This window comes from Rhyacophila brunnea, unplaced genomic scaffold (assembly GCF_057557595.1).
Source record: "Rhyacophila brunnea isolate RB1 unplaced genomic scaffold, BYU_Rbru_1.0 scaffold_20, whole genome shotgun sequence".
Lineage (NCBI taxonomy): Eukaryota > Metazoa > Arthropoda > Insecta > Trichoptera > Rhyacophilidae > Rhyacophila > Rhyacophila brunnea.
Genome location: NW_028232860.1, coordinates 32,077,609 through 32,104,190, shown reverse-complemented (window position 1 = coordinate 32,104,190; position 26,582 = coordinate 32,077,609). Strand labels below are relative to the sequence as shown.

Here is a 26,582-nt window from a genome sequence, read left to right as displayed (position 1 = left end):
ATGTTTTGAGAATAATAACAAATGAAAGGGCGCTGTTATTCAGAATCATTTAGAAATCTACAGATTTTTCTGTCCTGTTATTCTATCAAAAAAGGTTTTTCCTCAACTACGAATCATAAAAGAAGACCCAGAATTCACTTCCATTTTTTCTTCTTTCATTTTCCATAAAAGATTCTAATCTCTAAAGTCCTAGCAGTTTTCTCAGGTTCAGTAAAAGTAAAATTACCACTTTCAAAATAAAGGACAAAACTGGATTTTTCAGAATCTTTCAGTCCTCTTAAACAAAGAATCGACTGAATGGTTACGGTATCAATACTATATATTTTTAGATCAAGTATTATTTATTGATTACCCATGGATAGCAGTAGATTTCTTAGATTTTTAGTCACTGTCGAACATTCTATAAATATCAATTCTTTCTGACAATACTAGTTTGGTGACACCTATCACACTGTGCACTATGTTTCCTTACCATTTGCAACTTTTGTTGTTTGTCCACATTATGCCCTAGCACGCAGAGAAAAACTAAGGACCGATGGGGTGAAACCACGTTTTAATATTTTGTTATTGACCAATAAGTATATAATTATTTATGTCATATTATTGAAATCAGCCATTTTGGTACATCTATTTTTAATAATAATTACCTTTTCAAATGTAATCCTCCTTATTCGACAATTTTTTTGACCCATTTGACTCATTAGTGCCTTACGGGGTAGGATATTGTACAACATTATTAAATTCTTAATATAAAATTACAAAAATTGGGTTACATGCTCACTTATATGCAATCAGTTTGAAATCAAACACAATTCATATCAAAATGCTCTTAGTTAATATTGTTTAGTATTACCTAACAGCCTTATTATGATTGATAATGCTTAAATCAAAGAAATTACTGTACATACACTTTTTTATTTTGATTGTGAGCCATAATATACAAATGTGTAACACACGTTCCATAATATAAGTTTTTGCAACAATTAATTATCTCAATTTCATCATGAATTGGTTACCAGCAAGTTATTTTACTTATGAACTTTGGGATTTTTTTTGTTGCATCGAGATATAATAATCAAACACAACACTTACCATTTCTCAATACTTAATTTCAAGACGAAACAGTTTAAATTAAATGTCAGATTTTAATTAGGATATATTATAACCCGCTATACTCTGGTACTAAGATTTCAAAATTTTATAACAATTATTATTCTCGTGCTTGTAAAGTAATCAGCTGGAAATGATTGCTAAATTATGATTATTTGCATATCGTTATACAAGATTTATGTACATTAGCAATAAATAATTTACATAAGATCTACATATTAAAAAACGAGTCCTCTGTTAGCTTTTCATCTTATACAAAAATATTATATTAAATTACGGCGGTTTCGAACGGCCCAACCACCGATCAGGGTCTTTCACCCACCTCCGCCAGAATCCCTATTCTCCCCTCGTAATACCCACAAAATACAACGATAATGCAATGTTATGTAAGATCCAATATCCCAAAAAGTAAATCGACAGGACCCATTTTTTTACATTTCTATTTGGGAACCTATGTATTAGTGAAGGTCATTAATAAAAAGTTAGTTCTTTAAAGAGGAATTCCGGAGCTTCACAAGTTTTAATATAAAGTATTACGACCGCTGTGGCACCGAAGTTAAAGTCTATATACGGCAGTGGAGTAAATAAGGAGATATTAATTTAATTTCTGTCTTTAATCTTTCCCGTTATCTGATGTAAAATTCTATCACACAATTTCCTAAAATAATTATATTTTCCGACCATGTCCGATCCTAATAGAATCATATGGGCCTCCACAAAGAAGAGGATTGTATTAACAGATTTTGTTTTTTACGAGAAATGGATGTCAGCCACTTGCTCAACCTATTAGGTCCATACCCTGACTCACACACAAATTTAAAAACAATATGTGTACTTGCCAGACCCAGGATTCGAACCTGAGACCCACGGCGTGATAGTCCAGCGCTTAAGCCACGCGGCCACCGTACGGTTCATATTTTAGCTATATCTAAAATGGTCAATACAAAATGCAAATAAATTTATAAATCCATATATTATGTTGCCAAAACCTGCGTATCCGTTTTAATATAATATATACTGATATCGTGAATATTTATGGTAGTTTAATGTGACGGAAGGGAATTTGTTTGCGCAGTAAGGAACACTATATTATAGTTAATACTGAATTCATCGGTCCCATGCGGTTATGTCTCTGGGCATGGAAATGAGGCACCAAAACCTTTTATTATGATATGGCTGCAAAGTTGTGGAATGTGAGAGAGAGGTCAATAAAAAATGACAATAAACAAAAAAATAATAGTGTTTTTAAATTTACGCCTTGGAATTCTGGAAGATAATTTGATTTAATATATTTCTGGAAACTTTGACATTATTCTTATAATTTGAGCCATCGTTTATGTATTTAGTTATATAATACTTATTGCTTACCTAAAGTGTACATATGACGTGTATGTCAAGTTAGACTAGAGGGGGAATTAGCTCAAATTATTGATATTGGAAAAATAAAGTTAAAATGAAAAGTGATTAATAATATTATGTTATTTTCAGTGATTATAGTAAAGCACTCGATTTAAAAAGTTATAAAACGAACAATAAAAGCTCACAAAAGTCTTTAAAAAAAAACAACCAAATGTTGCAGATATAAAAAATAAACAATTGCCAAAATGCAGTTAAAATTTTCTTCAGTGTTTACCCTAGTTTTGTGTTTCGCGCCAATAGTTTTCTGTGAGCCCAGACTTGACAGGTCTTTACTGCAGAATGTGCTGGAGATATCCATTCAGATTAACTCTGGAAAGTTAAACATCAGCCAGGAGTGCTTGGCGGAGACCAGTTATTACCTGGCGCACCTGCAGAATCTGACACTATGGGCTTTTGAAAGTAAGTGTAAACAAAAACATATTATATTCGAATTAGTGTTTATTAGTTTTGTGTTATATATATATTATCATAACACAGGTGTAACAGTATTTGCTGTCCGAAAGTAAGTAAGTAAGTCCTGAAAGTATCCGCAAAAACAAAAGGAAATAGTGATAATGGTAGGGTGTTATTAGAGAATTTTCGAATTGAAGAATCTTTGTTTTCTCAAAGATCTCGAGAAATCAACAATATAATCAAATTATTTACCTCTACCTAAATTAAAGCTCTTTCAACTAAAATAAATTTTCACAAGAAAATTCCGAAAATTAAAGTCGAGAGCTTTTTTTTGCTATTCTAGCAAAATAAAATCACCAATAAGTTTAAGCAATTCCGATCGGACTTAATGTCAAGACATTTTTTTTTAAGTTTTATTGTCTATTTTCATTAATGATCGAGAAATGGGAACTCTCAAAATTTCGAAAAAAATGTTTCTTGATTGATCTTTTCTGTTTTGAAAAGCTGAGTCGAAGCTCGAGTAATATTTAGAGCTTTGATAATGCGTGGTAGTTTATTTTGAAGTTATTGGTTTTAAACAATAATAAAGAAAATTGAAATTAAAAAAAAATCATTTAAATCTTTTAAAACAAATATTTTTAAAAGAATATATAATCATTATTATCGTTGTTTTTTTTTAACATATACGACTATCATGAATCACTAGATAACATACGAATAGAGATATTTCGTTCTACCTGAATATTTATGGGAAATTGCACGTTACTGAGTGCATTACACTGATTAACTGTGTTATCACTTTATATTGTTTACCGTAATATTTCTAGTAAGAATCAAGTAACTTGCGACCCCCCGTCACATTAGCATAAAAACGTATTTTTTAATTGGGTGAAAAAATATACTAATGCGACTACAAACTAAAATTTTGTTATGTGGATTATTAGGTATATTTCTAACAAATTTTTACAACTGATGATCCAGATGTAAAATATGATCTTGATTTGCTTTAACCTTTAAATTCACAAACTTTGCATTTAGTTTCACTTTACTAATCTATGTATTTTTACTGTTTCTTGTGAATTTCTCGTGAAGTTAATTTTTTTATCTTTCCATCGGTAACTGTTATATTTGCAGTGCACTTTTATTAATACTAACATATTTATTTTTATTAAATGACGACATTAATTGAGTAAAGATTAAGTCGCCTATCGATTTTTTTTTATCCAAGACTATTATGTTTTTAAAAATCATACGATTTGTGCAATATTAAAACAAAAATAATGTACTTGAAAATGGCAATGTCGAAAAATGCATTCTTTTAATTATAAAATTATTTGATTAGAATTTTAATGATGGTCATCAAATTCAAGGCGTATATTTTATAAACGCGTTATATGTTAAAATCCACCGAAAAATTTGAACGAATTTCTCAACTATTTTCGATGTCATTACCCATCCAAAACCGAGTGGCCACTCGAAAAAAGGTTGATGCAATTCTGAATAAATTTATCCAATCTCACATTTCTTAATTCGAGTAGGAACTTACTTCATGTCGTTTGGTAAATACGAGTACCGCGATAACACACAATTTAATTAATAATTGATGTTATGTGCATGTAAGTTATTAAGGCACTACGCTATTTTTTATTTTTACGACGTTTTTATTAGCTCGTATTCTTGTTTGTCCAATACAAATCTTGCAATAGATTTTTAACTAACTTCCCGACTAGCTAGACATTTGAAACTTTTAGAATATATCAGAACACGTAGAACAGTAGAATTGAATTCATTTTCAGTTAATTCTGTTTTTTATGGAAAGTTATTTCAGAAACATCCGAAAAAAGTAAAAGACTATTATTGGTTGCTAAGGGGGTGGTCCTAGCAACTAAATTATTGATATATACGTGCGTTACTATGGAAATAAAGATGAAATGTCAAAATGACATTTCAGTATTCTATTTGTTTGTTTGTTTTTTATTTACTTCATATCAAGTACAAGTTTGAGCATATTGAGCATAATAATTCAACGGAAAATATAAAAACGTTGTATATAAATAGTTCTTTTTTTCTCGTAATTATTTTAATACTTTGTCTTTAGCAAAGGTATTTAAGAAAAAACAGGAAAAAATCTGGTCCATTGGATAGATTAGCTACATGTTAGTAACACCATATCTCAGTTTCATTATTTGAAACATACTCATACTACATATAAAATTAATGGTTTCATGAATAAACAGAACACGAAAAAACAGAACGATGATAAAACAGAACACCGATAAACAGAACTATGACATTTAATATTGAAATTGTCGTCTCTCAATAAAATGGAGTATAGATTTTTAATAACACATGTTTTCAAATGTTGTCAAATTATATAATTATTTATACATTCTTAATCGCTGGAAAGCCTCAATTAAACGGGACTCAACTCGGTGTCGCCGTCAAGCTACGTATATCTCGTTTTAATCAATCTAATATGTTCAAAATGCTTGGGTAACTAAGTACAACGAAATAATAATGAGTTTAATAATTATGTGGAGTTGTGCATGATTATCAAAATCAAGCAGATAAATTGAGGCTTTTACGCCGAATGGCCAACATGCAGTGATTATATAATATATTAAATATTTATATACATTTCTTTTATAAACTTAAGTTATACAAATATTTAATTATTTTTCCACTGACTGTTCTGTTTTGTCACTGTTCTGTTTCTTCATGTTCTGTTTTGTCTGGTTTCCAAAATTTATTTGACAATCTGCAGGGTATGTAAGTCGAAACCGTCACGTTACACTTTGACACTATTATTTATTTGAAATAACCTTTATTTGTTTGAAAATTGTTTATAACTGCTCACCAGTAAATAAACAGCGTAAACAGAAAGAATATTTAAAAGTGGCAGCCATTGCTTGAGTTAGGAAATAGGAAATATCAACTTAGCGGTGTTAATATATATGCAATTTACAAATTTAACAAAAACCAATGAAGAATAATTATTATTCTTCATTGCTTTGGTAAAAGTGTTAAAGTGTCATAATAGAAACAGCTTAGGTAAATTTTTAGTATAGTTCGAATTCTTTGTTCTGAATGGATACTATGTGGCTTTATCCGAATGATTTTCTTTTAGGTGTGCTCACATACTGTATTTAATTAAAAAGTGGAAGATATCTGCATTTAGGTGTCTATGTATTTTTCTCTGACTTATGCTTGTAAATATATATCTATGCGTGTCTGATGATGATCTAAGAAATCGGAAGCATCAGTTGTTTGGTGCAAAACTAACCTGCCATTTGGGGTAACTTAAGGGGGTTGTGAAGCGTAAGAGCGAAAGAGAATCTTTTCTACCCTCAGGTCCTGTACTATGAGTTACAGGAAATCATTTCTCATTTCTCATTGTAGGAAAAACTGCCGAAGTTTGAAGATTTATTGCGATTCACAGTAGCTATTATTTCTCTTTTATTTAAACCTCCTCATTGGTGACGTGGTCAGTCCAGATCATTAACATCTTGACCGCCTTTAGATTTCTGATGATCTGTATAGTTGACCCTAATTTACTGCTGGAAAAGGCCTCCCCAAGCTCATTCCACTCTTCTTGGACCCTAGTTCTTTGCTCCACGTACATCCTGCGAACCTGTGATGAGTTTTTACATTCTTTAATGCAAATTGGTTACCACTGTATGACAGCATTTTTATATATGTCTAATACTGACATTTCATCAGATTGCACATATTTATCACATCACGTATTCTTGTCTGCCTTCTTGTGGATTAGTTTTTTTACAGTACTTCGGCGTTATGTACAACATGCACCTTTTCAAACCACGTATAGCTACTTGTAGTTTTTGGACTTGATATATCAATATAATGAAAAATATTATGTATCTATTTGTAATACTAGCCAATCGATACCCACCACTCTCTTGCTTCCCAAAGCTCTCCTAAGGGAGCAATTTGGATAATTGATAAACAGTTACCTGTATTTACTATTTAGTAACAGAATTTCTGGACTGAATCTTTATGTTATTTCACGAAGGGGCCAATAGATGGCGTGGCCCATTGACTGGACGCCGCAAACTCTATGTAGACGGATTCGGATTTAACACTATGCTGAATCCGTAATTTATATGTCTCGAAAATCTCTTACAATCTTACAGCCAGTCAGCTTAGTCTGATTAGCTTTGACCTATTGATCACAAAAATCCTCTATTATTAAACTAAGCACTATCGATATTCGTTTATAGTGATACGTGTGGTTTATAGTTGTCAAATGTGATACCTACCTGAACTGAACTAATCCTTTGGAAAGTTCATCTAGTTATTTGATCGAGCGAGTCATCTTATCTTGTTAATCGTGTGCCATTTGAAGTATTCTCTGTTATTGTTGATCAATCTCTGTGAACTCTGAACAAATACAAAACCGGAAGTGTTTCTATTTTATATATACTATAGCATACTATAACTGGCGACCAACGTGGGCCCAAAGTTTTTTTTATGCTATAAATAAATAAAAACCATCCTATAGTATTTAAATAATTCAAAAATTAATTTCGCACATCATAGTGACATAATAAATTAACAATTATGTGGCTCAAGTGTTGCATAATGGCGACTATTTATTATGTCAGTAGCACAAACGCGGCGTAATGAGACTCGTACTTTTAATTTTTAATGCCATAATGAGTCAAAACGTTCGACTCTAATTGACTGAAGAGCTTTTTGTCCGAACGTAGGTGCTGACTTACTGTGGCACTGAAGGTGTTATGTAAGTAGAAAGTGGGCGATCGGAAACTGCCGATATCGAGCGCCAAAATATATGATAAGTTTTTAATACATCATATCACAATCTAATAGGTTCGTTTAATGTGATTGGTTAGTCTTTGTTTTGAATGTGTCAAGTAAGATTATAAATACAGTGTAAAGTTTTCTAACAAATTGAGAATATTCACCAAAGTTGGGTTTATAACACTAATAAAACGTATACTTAACTAAATAAATTGTTTGTTGTTTCTAATAACACCGTTTCATGCAAAATGAATATAATCGAAGAGTTGAAAGTCTATAGGGTCTAAGTGCCAAAAATATGAAACTGAGATATAACAAAAAAAAGAATAAAACCATACATACAATAGTATATGAAAACTTACATTTTTATTTTTACAAAATTACAGAAAAACACTAGTACTTATACTTATAATATGATAAGTTTACATAATTCTAAAGATAAAATAAACAAAAGAAGAATAAAATATTGAAACCTTCTATGTATGTACGGGCACATAGACCCCGCCCATATTTCAGTGTATTTGTGTGACAAAAATGGTAGAGTTAGGATCTTAGACCCTTCAGAATATCATTAGAATTGACATATAGATAGTTTTATATTTTTTGGCACTTAGGCTCTATAGACTTTCAACCCTTCAATTATTAAAAATGTCATATGTTATATTTATTTATTTTATGTTTTGGTAAAATATAATATGCTCATAAAGTATGTTGATTTTCATTATAAATTCGAGCTTTTTTATGAGAAATTTATTATTTAAACTATTTGCGTGTCAAAAACGCTACGTTTAACGTCATACACTAAATATGTTTTTTGTAAACTTAGTCAAAAATGCTAGATCGCTTACATTACAAATAAGGTTGAAAAGGTACCAAATAAACAATAGATTTTAAATATATATTTAAATATATATTAAAATAACAGATTTTGTTTTTACGAGAAATGGATGCCAGCCACTTGCTCAACCTATTAGGTCCATACTCTGACTCATGCACAAATTAAAAAAAAACAATATGACGTGTACTTGCCAGATCCAGGATTCGAACCTGGGACTTATACGACGTTATAGACCGACGCTTAAGCCGCGCGGCCATTGTGGATGGATATTTATATCGGATATTAACAGCCCACCTCTACTCTTCGCTACTGCTAAGTCCCCATATGAAATAGATACTTTTGAAAATTCTTTGTAAATACCCACTCACGTTACATTGTGAATTTTTATTATTGAATAATTAATGATATATTAAATTTGCATAAATAAGTATTCAATGGTTTTTGATCTATGAAGTGATTTAAGTACCAACATATACCGTTGAAAAAAATATGCGTATGTTCATGTTCAAGCCTTTCTAATCTTATAGAGATATTAATTTCGGATTGGCATACAACAGGCACAAGTACTTACGTGGTAATCAATTGGATACAACCTAAAAGTAGGATGCGATGTTACATTTGCGTTATGTAAGACAATTTTAATAACGCCTACCTGCTAAAATTCACTTCCGTACAATGTCATTCATTATAATTGCTTTAGCCTGTATGCTAACGTATTGTATGCAATATTTTTTTCGGAGACTACGTGTCTGAGAGTTACTCCAAAACAGTGTTCGTTATTATAATTAACGTTTTAAGCTCTAAACTAGATCAAGTACACATTTTATTTTCATTTAATATTACAATAATTATGTTGGTCAAATAATTGTCAGCTCCATAACGTATGATGTAAAAACATGATTAATGTGAGAGCTATATAATAATTGTAGGTTTATTTTTCAAAAGAGAAAATTAACGTTTAAAGTAGGTACGTTCAATCATCGCTGTGTTTTATTCCATGATGCATTATTGCATTATCACGGTGACTTATACGAGGTATAAATAGGCCATTCTGGGCAGTGTTGACCTGTATGTCCCTGATGACTATTTTATAAATAGAGAACATCAGTTTTTTATTCTCTCAAGGTGCAGAACCAACCTGCCACTGGTAATGGCAATTGAGAGAGCGATAACTATGTTCAACCAAATTGCTTCGGATGTTGATATATTCCACTTGCGTGGTGAGTTTAGGTGGACGCTATTTTATAAATTCTTAAAATAGGGTCTCCTTAGCAAACTTGGTGCACTTTTTTGGACTTCCATAGATGTATAATTGTATTTCACTGCTTTTGTATTTTTACATTATGTTCTCCTTTTATATTTTCATTTTTATCCTTTTTATTACTTTTTTCTTTATAATAATGTTTCGTGTCATGTTGTGAACGTCTTAGACTTATAATTTGTAATATCCATAATTTCTTAAAAAATAAATTGAATTGAATTGAATTTCCATATACCTACTAACGCCAAACCTACCCTATCCTATATAATATATTCTATATAAAAATGCCATATTTTACCATCGAAAAAATAAAGAATATTCAACATATTTACAATATAGAATAGTAAATCATTTGACTTTCGCAATTGCGCGAAAGAAAATAAGTGTTATCAATATTTAAATACAATATAGGGTAATAAGATGAGTAAAAAAGACGGAAGTACACTGATAATACCAAGAATGACCAAATTTCCATTTAAGTCGCATATAAGTCGAAAAAAATACAGCAACATAATAGCAGCAGATAAAAAAAGCACAACTAAGAGAAAGTCATTCCATAAAGTTTCAAAGAAAGAAGTTTAAAACATATCTTTTGAATCCTCTGCTCTATAAGGCCGTAATTCAACTAATGTGGAACCCAGACGATAGAACCACTCTCAATCCTGCTTCGAACTAACGAATAATAAATATGTACATTTTAAAACCTTGAACTCTATGGCCGATTTTGACAAACTTAACATCAAAAAAAACCCGAGAAGTCCGCAAGACGAATTCCAACATTTGTAGTGCCTTGTAATAAACAGTAACAATATGGCTACTTACTAAAGGTTAGTTTACTGTCAAACCCAATGCCAAGATCCCTTACAATAATTAATGGTATTCGCGAGAGAATTCTGCCATGCATTGAATATTAGACCTAAACAATATTGGTGAGGCTCTAGTGAACGATAAATGATTGCATTTATCAATATTGAAGTCCAGTTTGTAATGCCTATCTCAATCGTCCAAACCGTCGATGATAATCGTCCAAGGTGACAAGAGTTTTAAATCATCAGGAAACAACAAAAATATACAATTTTTATAACCGTTTCTATGTAGATAATATATCTACCTATATACTTACGTATGACATTTTATTTTTTCGGGATATTGGTCTGTCTGGATTTTCTTGACGGTATTTTGGCAGTCGAGTTTCAGGTTGTCAGTTGGCCGTGGGGATTATGACTACGGTAACCATTCGTATTTTATTTTATTTTGTGTCTTTGAGATTTATTTTTGTTTGAAAAAGCCAGTTCGACATTTATTTTGAAAGCGTGCTTCAAATATGATTCAAATGGAAAATTACGAAACCTAATTAAATTAGAATTATATTCTGTAAGTATGACAAACCCTTATTTCGCTACCGGGTAGCTCTAGAAATAAATAGTTGTACGGCTATTATAGTAAATTGATCAATTAGGCTCAGTAAGTACATATTTTTCTACTATTAAAAAAGCATAAAATGCACTGCGGTTTTTTCTATTATGTTGCAATTTAAAACAATTATTGTGCCTATAGATACTGTATTTATAAGTAAATAAAAATAATTATATTCATATTAAAACTTAGAAGACAATGAAGCATTTAACCTTGCGCTGATTTTTTCATTATCATATCAATCTATTGCATTGTAATTATTACTAAACTGAAACAATATTTTATATTAACATTGGTTGAATCATGATATTTTAACCAATTAAGTTATTATGGAACATTCTTAGGCCTAGATGCAACGTCAATATTACAATGCATAGACAAAAATACAACACAGTTGCGAAACTATTAATTAGTTTCGTCATCATCATTGTATTAATTTTTTGATTGATCTCCCAATATGTAATATATATATAGCCGGGGTCAATCTTTTGATGGATGAAGACCTTCCCTAGCTTCCCAACTCTTCTCGGTCACTAGTTATTTGCTGCCATGTACATCCACCGTACTTTATGAATTCGTATATCCAGCCGGTTTTATGGCCGTCCCTTTGGGAGTTAGTGCCCCTTGGGTACTATTTGTCCAACGGTAAAATATATCGTTTTGGCTCAGAGTTTGCTATTGTTTGCTTTTTTTATATTGTTATCTCTGCGGTTAATTTCCCCCCGCTAACTCCAATTCGAGAGCTTTTTGTTTAATCCGAAATACCAATCGAATAATTTTCGCTTTTCCAATGAAAACACAATACAACTCTGACGATGTTTCTATAAATTTAAAGTTTTTTTTTTGTATTCCGAGAAAAACCTCTTTTAATCGGAGCATGTTTCCTTACTTTTTCAACCTTTCAACACTAACAACCCTGTAATGACGCCCTCCGATTCCAACTATACACAATATTGTGGCAATATTATGACCAAGGCTACGATTATCCAGTTCTGAACGCCTTAATTCAATACAACATAGGTTGCCTACTTAAAGTAGAAGTTAGTGGTCGACCCTCAGATTAAAACCCTTTCATAATCCAGTACAAAATACCCCACCCTGTGTTTTGTTGATAAAACTCGTATTTTTGCAATTCTGACATGTTATTTAACTTTGTTATACTTTTATTACCAGTTAAAATGATCCTGCCACAGTTTACACTCTCCTTGAAAAAGGACCACTTTATAATTAAGTGATTGATATTGGATTGGTTTAAATTACAAAATTTAATACTGTAGTCACGTATTCATGAAACCTGAAAATATGTACGAAATTATTAAGAAATATAATATATACTTGTGGTACTTATATTGCTAGTTTAATATTGGTTAAACCACACGACTAGTCGACGGTGGATATGTATTCGAATCCCACTTGGTCCAAAACAGGGTATGTTTGTGTGTTTTTTCCAAATCATTGTGTTTATTAAATGGTGATTATAAAAGCTCATCAAACAAGATATATATATATATAAATATACGTGTAATTGATTGTTCTAGATATTCATTCAAACTTTGATTCACAACATCTATATTTTCAGCAGTACGTTTACGTTTTTAACGGGTTGGATTCTTAACATCGCAAACATTACCATATTGACTCAATTTTTTACAATTAAATTACGAATAGATTTGCATACGCTGTATAACTGTGTATCTTTCCATGATGATTTGCCAAACAATACTAAACATAAATGTTAATTTTCGTGGGAATCAGAAAAAAAATGCTGTTATGACGTTTTAAAAATATATAGTACCTTCCTACTAATTTGGTAACCCTTTACTACATATATGGGTATTAGGCAGCACTCGAAATGGATAATTTTACGAAAATATTATCATAGTAATCTAAGTGTATGTGTATTTTATAAAAATAAGTGTATTCAATTTTTATTATATGACTATTATGTAGCTCAGACGGTCAATTTAATATTTCCACGAGACAAAGTAATAATATTCAGGATTATATGATCCGGAATCGCGCTCCAGTCCATTTCGAGCCCTGGAATTAGAGAAATGATAGATTAATTACGTACTTAATTTATTTAACTGGTGTGCCACGGTGAAGCAATGGTCAAAATTCCATTCTCCAAATCCCGAAAGCAAGAATGTGTATTTTTTACCATGTACCGTCAACCTACATATCCATGTGGCTGGGAATTACAGGATGCAAACCACATACTCTGGGAACGTCTTAAAATGCAAATGTTAATTTACCCCAAATTCCCTGTCAAATCTTAAGTTACGAGTATGTTCTTCATCACCGTAGATTCAATGTTGCCAAGAATAAGAGAAAATAAGTTGTAACGGCAATAATGATGGTAGATATGATACGGTTACTATACTACTAATGCCTACAAAAATTCCCCATTTATTTATATATCTAGTATCTAATGTATATGTACACATATATGTGTATTTATGTCAATATACATAAGTATACAAATATTTTTTTAACGGTAATATCCCAAAGTGCTTAGCAAAAGCTAATATTGATCACACTTACAATAACTATTAATTTAATACCTATAATTACTTATCGACAATGCAAGGTTTCAATGTAATTTTGCGGTTGGAAGTTACATAATATAGAATAATATATCTACTTTGGTTGGTATATATAAAAAAAACAATATTTTAATTAATTATTCTTTGCAATAGACTTGCAACACGTCGATATAATTAGAGTTTATATACCTATCTGTTGATTAGGGTAATAAAAACTTTTAATAATACTTAGGTAAACTATTACATCAATTTAAATTAAATATTATCACGAATGAATGATTTAATTCACGGCGTGGTTAGTTTTACCACTTAATTCTAATTACTATACAAAACGGTGTTTTAATGGTTACTGCATACTGCATAATATGCACTTTGGGTGCATTTTAAACGTTTCCGGAAACTTCTACGTATGTAGTTCACCATATCACACTTCACCGTGAAATGTTGTATCGGAACTTATCGGTATTAAAGATCGTCCAACCTCTTTGGGTCGTATAGTGCTGACATAAAATTCATGTCTAAATAAAAGACGGTTCTTGTCAGTTTACCCTTTACAGAAAGCCAGCAGCAAACAATTTTTTTGAAAATAGCTGATATACTGAATTATTTGTTAGGTTAGGTTTTCATTCTTGAATAATTCATGAATTTTGCCGAAATCAGCCACGAAGATTGAATTAATGTTCATATTGAATCTAATAAAATTGGAGACCGTATAGTATATGGTCATCTCTTTCCGATAAGAAAGCTCATGGCATACTGTGCGACGGTGAAATGTTTTACGTACAATTTTTATGTAACCAATTTTAAATGATCAATATACTTGATTGAATTGATGAGAGTGAAATTATTCGATAAATTCAATCTAAAATTTGTTTACATCATGCATTAAAGCATCAAACAAATGTATAACTCTATTTCAATGTTAAGACTTGTCTGGATAACTTTATGGATGAAGATAGTCCGTAGTGGAGAATTCTTGATTAGCGATACCTGTATCGTCCCAGATCTGAAGATATACACATCTGTTATGTCAGCCATGGATCAGAGATACCAAGATACCAAGATACGTAATCATTGTAAATGCTACTTTTAACCTTTAATTGCCTTTCTGTAACATACTTTATTATTCTTTATATTTTTTTGTATGAATTGAATTTTATTTAAAAACTCTGCAGTGGACAAGGTGTGGTGACAAAATTGTTATGGTTTTTATTAACAGCCGATGTCTCTGTTAATTATTTATATTAATATTAATCAGAAAAGAATGTATACATTGAAGGATAAAGTTGGTATCATTATATTATTTAACGATTATGAAATCAGAAAGGTAATCGAAGATAAGGTGACTTTAATTATAATGAATGAGAGGAGATCCTTTATTTAGGCGACAAATATCCACATTTTACGACAATATTATGAGGTGTATATTTTCAAAAACCTATCTAAAATGTTCACATATGGTCACTTATGTGTAACGATATATGTAATAACACACACAACCCGCCAAAAGCACACGATTTTTTAAAAATATAACTTACAGAAATCGATTTGTTAACATAATAATACAAATAAATGCCGATATATCCAATTACTATTATATGTATTGCAATAAAGGTTTTATTGACTAATAAAAATTGGGATGTTTTTGTAATTTGTAAATAAAATACAACAGAAAAGAGACTTACAGCTCTTCACTGCAGAGATCACTTACGCTTGGAAAACAAAAGCGTGCGTTACGTCAATTTGTGGATTGGTCAGATGTTGATGATGTAGCAAAATAAAGCTTCTTTAGATGAAAAAAAAAACTTTTTATGGAAAAACTACAAAGAACAGTTTATTAATAATTAGTTAATTATGATAATACTAAACAAGCTTTGTTACCCTAAATATTATTAATTTTAAATAAAGCAACTCTCTTAAGAGCTTTCAAAAAGCTGTTGTTGAGGAGTGTGAACGATAAAATTATCATTTGCGTAACATGCTTATCATCTAAATAAAATATAATATATTGAAATAATTTTTGGACAAGAGCTTGTAATGTGCAGCTTTTTTCATGTTTATATATTTTTCTAAAGCACAAATTTCCAACTGGTTTTAGCAAAACGTATTATTTGTGAAGAAGAAAAGAGTTGGCGAAGAGTTTTACAATAGTAAAACTTTTATAATTTCAGAAGAGTGTACAAAAAATATTTTACTAAAAATTTGGTTTTTTTTTATTGTGGGAGCTCAATAAATAATTGTTGTATGTTGATTAGCAGAAAAATCGCATTGCGGTAGACTATACCATTGTATATTCGTATATAACAGAAAAGTGTACGTAAATATTAGTTTTATCTAAAGATATTGATGAAAGCCTTTGTTTGTAGAGACAAACAAAGGCTCTGTCTGTGAAACTTTCAGTATTATCCAGCTTGGTGACCCATTTTTCCATACATAAATGGAATTTGCCGAATCTTTGTTTATTTTTATAAAGAACTCATAAAATACTATACATGCAAAAGATTTGGTTATATTATCTAAATTTACAAGATTTATGCGGGAAATATAATTTTATATTTATTGAAGGATGGGTTTTATCGTAAATTTGGGTTTTAATGATTAAACCAGAGCGGACCCTTTTTTTGAGTTGCTTCGCTCAGTTCCGCTACGGGACCTAACACTTGCTCCAGCTCTGCTCCAGGGTCTTCTCCGCTTCAAGTAAAAAGTTTTAATTTGTAATATATATATACAGATGTTAAAAAATTAAATGATCATCAATTTAATTATTAATTATATAAAACAAAACCGACAGCAAATCGTCTTTCATGATTTGCCTCTTCTGTTAAAAAAGTGAGGTTATTTATCACTCAAATAATTCCAGTGTTGTAAATTAGTGTCAAATATAATATTTTCATTGGATTTTATGCCGATAATTTAATAAGAATAAAAAACAACCTGACACTACAAATTTTCGATGCTCCGGATAAAACCCCATTGTTCCACTGCTCCGAACACCGCTCCAACGCTCAGGATTAAACGTTCCATTTTTCTTTTTCCACGTTTTAGTACTAAAAAATCCCACAATACCAGAAATATTCCAAGTTCTGGCATCACTGACACTAAAATAATATGACTAATTTGACATAGTTCAGAAAAAACAAAGTAATTAATAAGTATGTAGCTGTCAGTATATTATTGATCAAATATCTATTTTTAATAAGTATATCAAATTATTCGACCGCAATAATACATTCCCAGGGACAGCAAATTGATTGGCAATATTAAATACGTTATCGCAATGGAAAATTAGTCTAATATCCATTCCCATAGTACAGTGGTCGGCAAACTCATTAGCCAACAGAGCCAAATATCAACAGTACAGCGATTGCGATTTCATTTGAGAGTCAAATTTCTTAAACATAAATTATATAATATGTAGGTACACTGTTTATTAACTTAATAAAACTTGATATCATACGTAATAATGATCTTATTTATCGATAAAAATTAAATTGTAAGTATGGTATCCAGAAAATTAAATCATGATAATGACTGACAAACTCTCAATGTGGACAATGGCCTTGCATCTCCTTGGAAAGTTTGGGAAGTCAAGTTTGCATGTTGTTGTTTTTAATTTTAAGCACGATTCCAGGTTGTCATCAATAAGACGACTTCTCAATTTACTCTTGATTTCCTCTGTTGGAAATCTCTTTACTAACCACAAAACTTGCAATACTATTAACATTGTTGGAAAATTGTATTCAGTAATTAAATACGGAACTTGATTTTTCTTGACTCTTCTAAAGTTCCTCCACTGCTTTCTTCCTTGCATCACCGACAGGATATTTAGTGCTAAATGTCGTGAAAGGACGTGTTTAGTTGTAAAGTGTCTCTCCAAATTTGACTTCTTGTCATGCGCCAATTTTTCCTGACAAATAATACAGGTCACTAGGCAGGCCATTTAAGTTTTGAATAAAAGCGTCTCTAAAAAAAAAAAAGTCTCGGTCCATTAAACTTTAAATTCACGGTTTTCGTCTTTCTATGCTTCTTCTTTGTAGCCATGTCAAATAGGGCAGAGGGAATTTGTGGCATAGCCGCACTCAAGGGGTCAAAGAGCCGTATGTGGCTCGCGAGCCGCGGTTTGCCGACCACTGCCATAGTATCATATTATATTATGAATCTAAGTACCTGGCTCGTAACTATCTCATACATAATATGTACTGTCATTGTATTTATACTATCGTACCGACCGTTACGCTGCAAATAAAACTCGCTGGTGCATACATCTTCGACTTCTTCATCATCATCCTCAACACCATAATCCACACATCGAACACCACAAGTATAACAAAGCTACACAAATATAAGACTTCCCCAAGGCGAGAGCAAACTACGAGTACTTAACTAAAATACTTTCTTCATGTATTTTTGTGATAATATTATTTGTGTAGAAATTTGAATACAGCCTACTTTAAAATGTTTTGTTAAAAAAATAATGCATCTCCTAGTATTTTATTATGTATAAATTGTATCCGATAACGACTTGTATGTCTTCATATTGCCCTAAGGAGCTGACAGATTATCAAGTTGCGTCAGACGGAATAAAGCATCATTACTTTATGATATTATTCAACCCAAATTAATTATAATTTGAAGTTCCTGAATTAGCCAGTAGGTACTACACACGCCTACAATATACAGAGTCGCAATGAGGCTTATTTAAAAAAAAATAAGTGTCATAATAAAATAACTTTAGTAATAACGAAAACAAATAGATACCCAACTCATCTTCATCGGGACAACAACCTTATTCGAGTCTTGGTCATCTGAAAGAAACCTCACGTCCCTCTATAACCTGAAGCTTTCTTTATCGCCATAGCGTCAAAGAGAATTCCGACTCTCCTATTCCCTTCTGGTCTCTTGCAGACCTTCATGGTGGTTGGCTTTTTTCTACTCTTGAGACATGGCCTGCTCAAAGGAGTTATCCCAATTTAATATATCGACTGCTTAATATGCAAACCGGCTAACTCCATTTGAACAAATTGTTCAGGAAGGAGAAAAAACTTAAAAATTTAACTATCGAGCGGAATACAACAATTCCAAAACTACACTCGAATTCTTTTTACAAATAAGCTGCACTATGAATTAAAACATTATTTTATCTTCCTTTTTATACACAAAGAAAATTTATGTAAAGCACGGAGTTATTCCATTTATGATATTGAAAATTTGCACCTGCAGTTGGCTGTTTTGTGTAAAGAACGATAATGCATTTATTTATAGGTTTAGGAATGGGATGTGTAAGCATAGAAAATATGCTTTATAACAAAATGCCATCAAAATGTAATTTTTGGTGAAAAGTGTAGTTAGCTGGTTTGCAGATTAGGCAATCGATATGAGATTACGGGTTCATACCACCTCCTCGCATACGGCTCAAAGACCTCCATTCTTACCGCTCGTCTTACGTGAGCGACGTCGCGCACAACTCAAACGTATAATCGTATAAACGTACAACCAAAAAAGGCTGTTTACGAACATTTTTTTCACACACGGTTATACGTTTGAGTTGGCATGCCGCTCACCGCTTCGCGCGACTTTGCCCACGTAAACCGCCCCGTTAGAATCTACATTTTAAAAGTCCCAGTGTTCTGACTTGATTCCTTGGATCTATTTGGGTGATTATACTAATTGTGAAATACGTAATAATAAAATTACAACTCTTTAACTGAGCATTTTGAAGTGTTTGTTATTTCTAATTATATGACGTTCCACCAATAATTATCTGCGAAAATAATAAAAAAAATAACTATATTAATAATGTCACAAAATAACTAATAATAAATTTAGTTCATTTTTTCTTTGTGGCATTTTATATTTTCCACAATTACAACATGATATAATATACTAATTTAGAGACATAGATTTTATCGACGTACATCACTATATTTTATTAAACAAACCCTTCAGAGACAAATTAATGAGCTTTTAAAAAAGCTTTTCCTGTAAGGCAATTATTACCTCAAAATCAGATTCGCGAATTTTCGTAGCATTTCCAAGTAGCCAATAGAAAATTTCAAGACATTCTCTCCATGTCAATTTATATTACATTAATATTTTAAGCCTTTCAAATCTTTTGCATAGGGACGGGACGCAAAGTGCAATTTGGGAAAAAGTTTCATAATATGACGCGGGCTTTATCACCTATAGCTACACCGATCTCTGATTGATGTTAAATATTATTCTTATCAGGCACAATAATATAAATGTGGAATTATTAAACATACAAACAATAACTTATGAGGATTTAGGCAATAAATATTATGTAAATGTCTAAATTCGGCATTGTTTATTATATACACACATTTTATAAGTAAACCATAACATGAGATGAATTAACGATTTTGTGAGTGAAAGCCCTTTATAGCTCGACGTAATAATTTATAAATCTAAATTAACTAACATTTGATTTACCGTACAACGGTTTCACTAGGCCAGTCATCGACACCAGACCATAGACAAAAACTGACCTACTAATTTACAGCAGTTTTTTTTACGATGGATTATTTATAACGTTTTATCTTTAAAACACTTGCCGTTGAACATTGTATTGGATAAAGCAAACAAAGATTTAAACGTGTATTTGAATATAATCATAAAATCGTATAAGGAGGTTATATTACACAAAATGAATATAAGGGGTTGTGTGGATTATGCGTAATACAATGTATACAACATAGTTATTACTAGGTTAGGATTTTTAGGTGGTAAAAAATGAATAATAGGTACCTAAAATATGTAGATATAATTGGAAAATATGTTATTAAAATGTCATAATTATGTGCTAATAAACAAAAATAGGTGCTAAAAATTCAAGTAAGTATTACAATAAATAATAAAATAATGCTTCAAATTTTCGAAAGCAAATCTTTGACGATTTGATCCTCGAAAATTTTTATACATGGAAAAACTTATTTCCACTAAATATTCTACATATGTTATTATTGCGTATGTAAATGAAACTTTTTCTGAAGTAGAAAAAATTGAAACATCTGAGGTATCTGATGGATTTTTCAGAACAGCTTAAATATTCTGCAGCGTTTGAAGTCCAGTATTTTTATTTAAAACACTATTTAATTTTGTAATTATTTTTATTTCAATTGGTCATATCAATTGGAAAATATGTGCTTAAACCTAAAATATGTAAAAATTTGTAATTATCCAAAAATATTTAAAAATAGGTGCCAACAAATAGGGCTTAAATGCTTCAAAATTGTCTGAAACAGATAGATTTTTTTTTTGTGATTTTACCGAGGCTTTGACTGCGACTCGCTGTCATATCGCCTCTTCTCTTCTAAAAGGGGATCCGTCGATCAGGTCCTCACTTCTATTCTGTTAAATAACTTTACAATTTTGCCTAGCTCTTCCGTCTTACCCTCCGCCAGGACACCCTTCAATTCGTCGACATTCTCATAGATATCTGCAATTCGCAGCTGTACTCTGTGAATTTCATATTTGGGGCATTGCAGTGCTATATGTACAATGTCCTCTAAAATATGACATTCATCGCAGAGCTGCGATTCGCTTCTTCCCATGAGGACATCAAATCTTTTGCCCATGGTGTGCCCTGTTCTTAGCCTCAGTATTAACTTAAGCTCATTCCTCGTCAAAGAAGACTCTACAAACCAGGGCACCTCTCGTGGTGATGGTAGAATCGACTTACTCCATTTCCCCTTTTCTAATGATGCCCTATGGTGAAAATCTATCCACATACTATGGCACATTTTCTTTATAGCCTCATTCCAGTCCAGGTTTTCTGGTATCCACTGAAATGGTACCCCTGAATGGCCGGCTTCCTTTGCCAGATCATCTGCCCTTTCATTTTCCTCAATGCCTATGTGCGATGGGATCCATTGAAGGCATATATCTCCTCGAAACAGATAGATATTTTTGATATTTTGTTGTGGTTGTAAAAAAATATATTTGAATACCTAAGAATCCTAAGCCCAGTTATTACTAGTTGATCAAAGCAGAAGATGGTTGACCATGGTTGCACATTGAAAAGGGATGCGGAAGATATATGCTTCACTGAAATTAAAAGCCATAAAAACGAAATGGGCACATGATAAATAAATATAGTTAACTCAAAACAAATCTAGTATATAGGGCATAGGCCATGATTTTATGAATGGGTAGATAATTTTAAATTCTTAGAGCCTGATACATGAATGTGTATTGGCTGTTTAATGAATGGCGAAACATGTAAACACACCTGTGGGTCTACGGTTTGTATTTAACGACGAAGTGAAAAATAAAATTAGCTACAGATTTTTAATTTAGACTTGCCTGATAGTTGGTCCGCCAGAATCATTGCATATTTTTTTTTTTTTAATAAACACATACATACAGATTAGAATGACGGAGAAATGAACTATAGCTGAATTGTCATAAGGATCAATTTCCAAACTGCATTAATTTTGTATGCCTACGTCAATTTATTGTTACTTTAATTTAAAATAAAAGAAAACAATTAAATTCTACGGATCATTTTGAAACAGTGTGTTATAAATACATATTGTATGAAGGTAGGTACGATAGGCGCGTGGGTCCCAGGTTTGAATCCTGGGTCTGGCAAGTACATATATTGTTTTTAAATTTGTGTATAAGTTAGAGTATGGACCTAATATGTGGAGCAAGTAACTGATATCCATTTCTCGTAAAAAAAAATCCGTTAATACAAACCTCCACTCTGTGGAGACCCATAATAATATGATCTTTATTAGGATCGGATTTGGATAAAGTACCCATTTTACTGTTGAGATATTGTATGTAATGGTCTACAATCTACATCACAGTACAGATTAATAAATATAATTACGATAGGCTATTTTACATTTTGACGCAGGGTTTTGAATGTGTGAGTGTCCTACGAAAATGAAAAAAAACTACACATTATCGATATACACCAATATTAAATAAGCGTCAGTGCATAAACCGAGAGCAGTTATCAGTATTCGACGCATGACATATTCTTGACACGTGTTTAAGTTTATTCCATATTCTTCCACACTCGAGAACGGTTACCTGTTACTCCACACCCGTTAGGTATTAATTTCAGTTCCCATTATTTCTGAGTTCGCTGGTCTACGTACTCTACAATATGCATAATATAATTATTATTATAGGTGTCTTTCTAGTGTTGTCTTGACAATTCGATTATGTGTGTTTGTGTGTGATTTTCTTTCAATATATTTACTACTACGAAACTACTATAATTGTGCCTCATTGTATTTTGGTGTTAAAATGGGATTTAAAAAAATTTATGACATTAATCTGTAGGTACCCAAACTCAATAAAGAAGATGTCATTGACTGCAGTAACCAGTTTTGTGGTCATTCCAAAATTACTGGAACAAAGACGTCCAAGTATTGGATGATGTTGTCATCGACCAGTGGCGTGCAGTGGCGTGATACAAAACAAGTCTTCCGGCTGTTGCGGGGTTTACTTTTTAAAATATTATGCAACGCTGAACGCTTTTCATGGCCTTTGTATGCGTTTTTACTCACGGCAGTGGCACACTTTAAATTTCTGTTGATGGGATTGACTTTGTAATTGATTGAGTTAATTATTAATATTACTGTCTTGTAATAATTATTTTGCCTAACTTTTGATAACCTCATGGTGGAGTAATTGGTTGAACATTCATCCCTGTAGCCGTAGATGCGAGTTATAATCCCACATCTGACCGTCATTTGGCTTTTTTGAAATTTTATCCATAGCAAGTGTCCAATGTAATCATTCAGTCACCATTATACTCGCAGATCCACGATTTAGATGAAGACCTTCTAAAAACTTATTGCATTCTCCGCTTTTTGCTGTCATATAGTCATATTATGTTTTCATTGGTCCTAAAAATTTTTCCAATAACCGATTAAGTGCCCAGAGCGTCTTTGGACGCCTTAATTACACCAGTTCTTATGTTAATTACTATCAATTAACTAATTGCGGCATAGAAAGGATTGGAGTATAAAATAATGTAAAAAAATATAAGTACTTAATTTGAAAACACATCAGCTGATATATTTTCTTTTCGACCTTGTCCGATCCTAATAGATCATATGGGCCTCCACAGAGTAGAGGTTTGTATTAACAGATTTTGTTTTTTACGAGAAATGGATGTCAGCTACTTGCTCAACCTATTAGGTCCATACCCTGACTTGCACACAAATTGAAAAACAATATGTGTACTTGCCAGACCCAGGATTCGAACCTGGGACCCACGGCGTGATAGTCCAACGCTTAAGCCGCGCGGCCACCGTGGGTGTATATATATACACACTAGAAAAATATTTTTCAAAAAAAATACTATGGCCAGTCGGTATACTCGTATAACCCGCATCCACTGGATTCGAGCCAATGTGATTTAGTAATTGAGTCTTGTGAGTCCTATATAATTACGACTAATTAACTAATATATTATCCTCACGAGAGAAACAATACATAAACAATGTTAAAAAATAAAATAAAATTTAAAAAAACAAAATACACAGCACATCATCGCAAAAACGATGTATTTAGGGAGCGCATTGATTGTCCTCATTAAGTCTGACACGAGGAAACAGTTCTAAACCAGAATAGGACATGGCGACTGCTTTGGTAACCAATATGCGCATAATTCAAATTCTTTAGGATCTCAGCGCATCTATTCTATACACAAGACTGCTATAAGCCGCTATTGGCAGCTATCGAGGGTAGTTTTTCATTTTTTTCCCAAGTATTAGCACTTATTGTAACAATTACAATAAGTTAGCCTTCTAAACAGTCAAAACTGTCTATCTCGCCCTAAATGAACATGTTTTTAAAACCCCTACCCCCCATCATGAAAGCTTGAACGCCCACTAGTGGGCGGTAGGGACCAAATTGACTACCCCTGGTCTAAACAGTCAAAACTGTCTATCTCGCTCTAAAATTTAGCACACCCAAGAGAAGTGCTGTTAAAACATAGCACTTATTGTAACAATTACAACTAACTTATAGCAATTGTTACAATAAGTGCTAATACTTCGATACAAAAAATGAAAAACTATCCTTGATAGCTGTCGATAGCGGCGCAGTCTTGTATATAGAATAGATGCGCAGGATTGGAAATCATCCCTAGTGAGAGCAGGCAAAAATTTCTTAACCGCAGAAGAGAGTTTACTAGATTCTCTCTATAATATTCTTTCTCTGGTACATATCGTCTAATTCCTTGCCTACCTTTAAATCATATTTCCGTGCCTCACTGAGTGTTCCAGTGAAAGTAAAATTATCCCAAGTACCTACTGTCCAAGAAACTTGTTTAAATAATATTTTTACACACATGCAAGAAGAATACAAAACTTGAATGATTCATTTTTTCCGACGAAGGGCTAACCTTACGGTACCTGTTTTCGTGGTCTGATACGGAGGGCAATCTTTATAATTTGGCCGCTGCATAATAATTCAGAGAGCATACATAATGTGGTTTTACCAGAGATGTTGTAATATACAAGCCAAGAGACAGGGCCGCTGCGAGGGGAACGAAAAGAAATGCTGCCCTAAGTTAGAAATATTTTAGATACTAAAACATTGTTAATCGTGTATCAGCGAGACATTTCATTATGTTCCACATAAAAAAGTCTTGAGGCTATAACCTAATTGCAGCCTTTCTTTGACACATATCTGGTGTACAGACCGTCCGAGCAATCTCAGTTTAATTCAAATTCAGTTTAACTCAGTCAAATTAGATGTTGGAGCGGACCCTTTTTTGAATTTCTCCGCTCCGGGACCTAACACTTGCTCCAGGGTCTGTTTCGCTCCGGGTAAAAAGTTTTAATGGGTATTATACGTATACAAATGTTAAAAAATTAAAAAAGGTTCGTCCTTTTCATTAATTATATTTTTAAAAAAAATCCAACAGCGAATTGTCTTTCATTCTTCGCCTGTTCTGTCAAAACAAGTAAAGTTATTTATCACTCGACATTATTGCCGTATTTCCAATAATTCCAGTGTTGCAAAGTATCAAATATAATATTTACATTGGATTTTAGGACGAAAATTTAATAATAAAAAAATATCCAGAGCAGTGGAGCACTACACATTCTCGGTGGTCCAGATTTGCTCCTGTTCCGGGTAAAACCCTATTTCTCCACTACTCCGTGATCCTGCTCCGAGCTCCGCTCCATCGCTCTGAGTCAAATTCCTGAACATACCACGCTGACCTAAGCAGTTTACCGTTTATTACCTGAACCAATCGTTAGCGTCGCTCATGACGATAATTTAAAATTTTGTTTATATACAGACTGACGACGTTATATGACATACGTCGTATGGTTTTACAAAATTAAATACGTCAAAGAAATAATAAAATCTTTGTATCTATAATAGATACGATAGATTAATATAAATAACAATTAAGCGCGAGCCAAATTGAGGTGCATGTCGCCTACTGTCACGCTGTCGGCTACAAAATTAGTTTATGGTTTAGTCATTTTGCAGAATATTTTGAACCATCACCATCTCTGTAAATTCACTAAAGAATGACACTGATGAAGAGTGCCTACTATAATGTATTAGTAATTTTAACTATTATTAATTGTTCATGCTAATTTCAATTAATTTTAACAGTTTCTACGCGTGCGTACGTAAAATACTTGTAGCATGACATCCATAGATAATATTTTGAACAGAACCCAACCCGCAGACCATAGATAATAGACAACATTCTTATCGAAAATACATAGTGCCAATCGCTTAAACAAAAAAAAAGTGATTTTGACATGATATTCGAAAAGTGTAGACATGTGGAATATGATAAAAACGT

The 26,582-nt window shown here is 32.1% G+C and overlaps 1 protein-coding gene across 1 annotated transcript in view; it reads left to right on the top strand.

Annotated features, from left to right (window-relative positions):
- The window catches only part of LOC147071528 (O-acyltransferase like protein-like), a 110,371-nt gene that overhangs the window by 56,733 nt on the left and 27,056 nt on the right, over positions 1-26,582 (top strand). The window contains exon 2 of the mRNA XM_085947965.1: positions 2,808-2,928. Coding sequence (XP_085804091.1) covers positions 2,808-2,928 — 121 coding nt within the window. The remainder of the gene's footprint in view (positions 1-2,807; positions 2,929-26,582) is intronic.